Raw genomic sequence first — 6,000 nt, 5'->3', positions numbered from 1 at the left:
AGGCTTCAAAGTGGCTCTTTGATTGAGGGTGCTACTCCACCTACTCCAGAAAATGGCCAGGCTTTGAAACTGCAAGGCTATTCACTGCTATTCCACCTGGCCAAAAAATGATTCCCATAAGCCACAGCGTGTGGTCAGGCAAAGCTAGTTAATTATAAAACAGTGATAGTTCAAACATCTGGAGATGTGATGCTTCTTGACTAAACACGGACCATGCCTTCTATAGAAACATTGAGTGTTCAAACTACTCTGAGATGGTGTCATCTTGGATGCATGTGTAACCAAGATGGTGCCTTTTGTAGAAATGGTGAGTTGCTGCTTAATCCTTGACCAGTCTGGAGCAGTAATGCAGCCCTGGAGATGGCCACATATTCTGTTCCTAACTTGCAGCAGTGGCAGGGCAGAGTCCAGACTTTCCAGCTGGGCCAAGATATGTTTAGTCCTGCCAGGCCTTACCATCCCTTTCACAGTTACCTCTGCCAGACAGATGAATGGAACTCTGTTGTTGTCTGGCAGTTGCAGTGATGACGATATGTGCCCAACCCACCACCTTTTCCCTGAGTGTATCAGTGCAGGGAAAAGTGGATTGCTGACAGTGGATAGAGTGGATAAACATCAGAGCATCCCCCAACTTTCTTTAATGGGGGATTAACATAGTTTACCCCAAGATAAGCATCAAAAGTCCTGAACATCATTAAGACAGACAGGAGAGACTTGGCAAAGTAGGTTAAAGACCTTGTGAAACAATGTATATTTGTCATGTTACATTGGGTTTCAAAATTCAATTTAAAAATGACTTTCAATAGTTTTCTGAAGTATGGAGAATGAGAGAGGGGGAGAGCCCAAAAATGCCATGTTTTGTGATTGTTTGAGTCCCTTCCCACCCAGAATAAAAATAAAAGGAGTCTAAAACTATTTCTTGGTAATCTTGGAAGTTTCAGAATTCTCGGAGGGCTCAAAACAAGAGAGGAAATTGTAGGGTTTTTTTGGGGGGGGGGGTAACACACAGCCTATTTACCACACCTTCTGAAGTGAGAATATTTAATCAAGATTCAATTGATGGGTTGTTTGCTGATGGTTTTTAGTACACTTCTGAAAAGGATATGGCACAAGAGCAGAGGATTTGAAAAAAAGGGACAAAGGGTTATTCATATGTTCTGACAGATGTAATGGGTTCATCTGAAATTCTCTTATAGCTCACCCCTCCCCAATATGCTGATTAAACATTAAGATCTTGCCAAAGGGCTTGGCTTGGTAACAGGATGCTATAATAAAAACCGGAGTTGCAGCTATCTCTGATACCTGGCCCTCCAGTTCACAATGGAGGGGTCTGCTCTCTGTCTGGTGGCTGCCCTCCTGGTCTGTTTCCCAACTTTTTCCCACGGCCAACTGTAAGTACATGATAGAATTCAGCAAAACTCTGCATTTCCAGTTTATATGCTAAGCAAGATCATTACTCAGACCACCATTTTATTCTGATTTCTCATTCTAAACTTAAACACTGTAAAGTAGTGGTTCTTAACCTGGGATACCCAGATGTTTTTGGCCTATAACTCCCAGATAGCCCAGCCAGTTTACCAGCTGAATAATCAAATTTAGGACTCCCCTTCTTCTAGAACTGGTTTGGGGCTGCTTCCGATTCAGTGGATTACTTAGATTTGGTATCTGAGGGTGGAAATCCAAATCACATCCCTTCTCTCACTATTATACTACAATGGTAATTAAAATATAACAATAAGCTGAAATAATTTGAATGCAAAAATTATGTTTTTTCACACTGTTTGTTGTTTCAAGTGGGCCATTTCACTGCCTAATGGTAGGGCTAGATCTGAAGTTCAAGAGTACACTAGATCAGTGGTTCCCAACCTGTGATCCGTGGACCACCAGTGGTCCCCAAGAACTAAAAAATATCAGTGGCCTCACTGTTACTACACCTTTGCAATGAGAGTGACTGGTCTTGCGAAACCCTCATATAGTGCTGAGGCAACAGGGATGTCAGGAGGGGAGACGCTGACTACCCATGAACAGCGCAACAACAAGCCTCCTGACTGTTGCTTCTCCTTCTCCTTCCTCTCCCTGAGTGGAGCCGTTCCATGTGGCACCTGGAAGTAGGGGCGTCTTTGTGTCATCATTTTTAGGCCTGCTCCTGGGTTTATTTGGGGTTCTGATTCAGAAAATTGCATTGGATAGTCCATATCAGCTCTAGATTAATAAATATGATTTTATGTGGGCGAGCAGATGGCGACTACTGGATGGCATATCAGAAACCAGAGCTTATGTGGCCTATCCAATGCAATTTTCTGAATCAGCACCCCAAATAACCAAACCAAATCTAAAATTGACCAAAAACTGATTCGTAACCCTTTTGGTGCTAATGTTGGAGTGTGGTCCCTGGTCAAAGTGGTCCCTGGTGAAAGTGATCCCTGGTCAAAAAAAAGGTTAGGAACCACTGATCTGGATTTTAGAATGAATGTAATTTGACTCCATGTTAAGTGCTATGACTCAGTGGTAAGTAATCATGGGTGTTGTAGGAGCCACTGTGGCGCAGTGAGTTAAACCCTTGTGCTGGCTGGACTTCTGGCCTAAAGGTCAGTGGTTCAAATCCGCAGGGTGAGCTTCCATCTGTCAGCTCCAGCTTCCTATGCATCTTTGTAGACGGCCGATTCTCTCACACCAGGAGTGACATGCAGTATATTCTCAAGTCACTTCTGACATGATTAAAAAATGAGCATTGTAGATTTATAATGTTTTAAGCTTTATCTGCTAACAGTGCTGGTGTTTCACAAAACTCCAAATATCAGGATGTAACTTCAAGTAATTTGATGGGGTCCCTTATGGGCATCTCAGGATTTTCATATGGATTTATTAGGTAAAGAATATTCAGAGGTGGTTTTGCCAGTTCCTTCTTCTGAAATACAAGCTACAGTAACTAGGATTCATTAGTGGCTTCCCATTCAAGGAGTAACCAGGAATGTCCCTGCATAACATCCAAGATCAGAAAGAGTTTGCTGTTTTTATGATTATTTGTTTACTTTTGCATTCTTATGCCTACCCCAGAGTATCAGTCTACAAGGAAGTGGTAAAAATATTGATGACAGCAGAAAGGAGTCCAGGCATGTTTATTTATTTATTCATTTATTTACAGTATTTATATTCTGCCCTTCTTACCCTGAAGGGTACTCGATCACAGAATATACAGATGTGACAAACGTTCAGTGCCATTTACACTGACAAGACAGACAATTGATACACACACACACACACACACACACACAGGTTTTTCCCATCTTTGACATCTTGGAGGCTTGTGCCTGGTTCTGATCGGGGGGGGGGGGGGGCGGTGGCGGCTTCATCTCCCTGCTGAAGAGTTTTATTCGTAAACTTGTAAACTTTCTCCTTCATTGAATCGCCAGCATTATTTGGCATTTCCTTATGGGTGCCTTAAAATACCTCCCTGCTTTTAAGTGTTACCTATTTATCTACTCATATTTTGCTTTCGAACTGCGAAAGATGGGATAAAAGCCAGGAGCTCACCCTGACCAGGGTTTCAAACTGTCAACCTTTTGATTGGCAAGATTTACTGCAGCTCGTGGTTTAACCTAGAGTCAGTAGCTCCTTCTACACTGCCATTTAAAATCCAGATTGTCTGCTTTGAACTGCATTGTATGGTAGCGTAGACTGATATAATCCAGTTCAAAGCAGATCATGTAGCTTATCTGCTTTGATAACCTGGATTATATGGCAGTGTAAAAGGGGCCAGTGCTAAAAGGTATTAGCTATACCACTTGGAGCCCTTGGGAGTTGCAGTTCACTATTAGAAGAGCAGTGCAGTTCCCACCTGTGCCTTAGAAGAGAGAGAGATGGGAGAAATCAGTGCTGGTGTGACAGAAGAAAAACAGCAGAACAACTAAAAACTTGAACAAGGGCAAGATGGAGGTGACAGGGAGTTCAGTTTGAATTTCTTTATGTAGCTTTTAAGCTACATTAAAATTATTTGTTGTATGACTTTTCCAAAGATTGAGTACTTTGTCATCTGGGAACTGCAAACTAACTCAGTACATAATTTTTTCTTCCTTTGTAGCTACTCCATGGTTGTCCCCAGTGTCTTGTGGGTGGAGAGTGAAGAGCGGATAGTGGTGGAGGCTCATGGGCTCAATGTTGCCACAGAGGTGACCATCTCTGTCCATGATTTCCCACAGAAGAGGAACACCTTGTACCAGGTCAGAGCTACCATGAACCCAGCGAATGGCATGATGGTGACTCCGACAATAAAGGTAGGTATGCAGTGATACTTACAGAGGGTACCAACTGTGACAGCGGGGATGATGGGTAGCAGAGTGAAATCCAAAAATTCACCATCCCGGTCTGCCTCCTTCTCTCCAGACTGTCTCCCGGTGTGGAAAACAGCACTGGACAAACTCACTCCAGCAGACGAAGTCCAACTGTTGATTATCTTTATTTACATGATCTATTTACAGATAGAGCAAATTCAGTCCTTTCTCCTCCATGAGTCCTTTCCGCAAAACTCATGCACACACACGCTGCTCATTGCTCATTGCTGTTCTCCGCTCGACACAGGAAAACACTCCCTCGCATTCCACAGGAACAAGATAGTACGTCCCGGTCAAAACACACTTGACCCCATTGGTCCTGTGATACATCAATCATAGCAGACTCTCATTAACTCCATAATTGCTGAATCCAGATTGATTTTAACATTTCACAATACACAATACCCTGACAAACTGTGCATGCAAAAAGTCACACTGCACTCCAATACAGTTATCTGGTGAGAGTCTACATGGGCATGAAAACCTGGACTTACCCAGAGTTGGCTCCTGGCAGTCACCATGTTTTACTACAGTGTTCCCTCACTACTTCGTGGTTCTCTTTTCGTGGATTCGCTGTTTCGCGGTTTTTCAATAAACTCTAAAAGACTATTATAAATCATAAAAAATTACAATTTACAGCCTAAGGAAGGGAGGAAGGAGAAGCCAAAGGGAGAGAAAAGGAGCTCAAGCAGAAACAGGAGGCGAAGGAGGCAATTTATCAATATACAATTGGTTGATAAAGACTTAAAATAGTGTATAACTACTAAAATAATGTATAAATATTAAACTAAATCTAGTGTCCCTACTTCACAGATTTTCACTTATTGCGGGTGGTCCTGGAACCTAACCCCCGTGATAAGTGAGGGAACACTGTACTTCTTTTTTGTGTGTGTCAGGAACGACTTGAGAGTCTACAAGTTGCTTCTGGTGTGAGAGAATTGGCCGTCTGCAAGGACGTTGCCCAGGGGACATCCGGATGCTTGATATTTTACCATCCTGTGGGTGGCTTCTCTCATGCAAGAGTTTAACCCATTGTGCCACTGTGGACTCCACTACTTCTGGTGAGTATGGAAAATTATCCAGTGTTATCCTGACTCTACCCTGCTTCAGCCTGCTTTTAACTGGATTATATTTATTTATTTATTTATTTATTTATTTACAGCATTTATATTCCGCCCTTCTCACCCCGAAGGGGACTCAGGGCGGATCACATTACACATATGGGCAAACATTCAATGCCTTTTAACATAGAACAAAGACAAGACAAACATAGGCTCCGAGTGGGCCTCGAACTCATCACCTCCTGGTCAGAGTGATTCATTGCAGTTAATTGCAGCTGGCTTGCTCTCCCGCCTATATGACAGTGTAGACATATAATCCAGTTCAAATACAACAATCTGGATTATCTGATTTGATCTGGATTATTTGGCAGTGTAGATCCATCCAGTTAAAGCAGATAATCTGTATTTTATATGGCAGTGTAGATGGGGCCTAAACTGGGGGATACATACAGTTTCAGGGCAGTGTAGACAGCTGAATCAGTTCCACTTTGAACTAGTCTGCTGGTCCAAAGTGGACATCACTGTCTTTTTTTTTCTCATGTTCAGCAGCAAATAAAAAATGATGGATTGCGGGGGAAATTTTTGAGTATATATGTGGGTAGGAAAGG

General features: G+C 42.5%; 1 protein-coding gene across 1 annotated transcript in view; it reads left to right on the top strand.

The window, feature by feature from the left end:
* The first annotated feature begins 831 nt into the window (after positions 1-831).
* The window catches only part of LOC100566988 (A.superbus venom factor 1), an 86,209-nt gene continuing 81,040 nt past the window's right edge, over positions 832-6,000 (top strand). The window contains exons 1-2 of the mRNA XM_008103737.3: positions 832-1,391; positions 4,082-4,274. Of these exons, the coding sequence (XP_008101944.1) occupies positions 1,321-1,391; positions 4,082-4,274 (264 nt within the window). The 5' untranslated portion in view covers positions 832-1,320. The remainder of the gene's footprint in view (positions 1,392-4,081; positions 4,275-6,000) is intronic.

This window comes from Anolis carolinensis, chromosome 2 (genome assembly GCF_035594765.1).
Source record: "Anolis carolinensis isolate JA03-04 chromosome 2, rAnoCar3.1.pri, whole genome shotgun sequence".
NCBI classification, from domain to species: Eukaryota; Metazoa; Chordata; class Lepidosauria; order Squamata; family Dactyloidae; genus Anolis; species Anolis carolinensis.
This window is presented reverse-complemented; position numbering and strand designations above follow the sequence as displayed.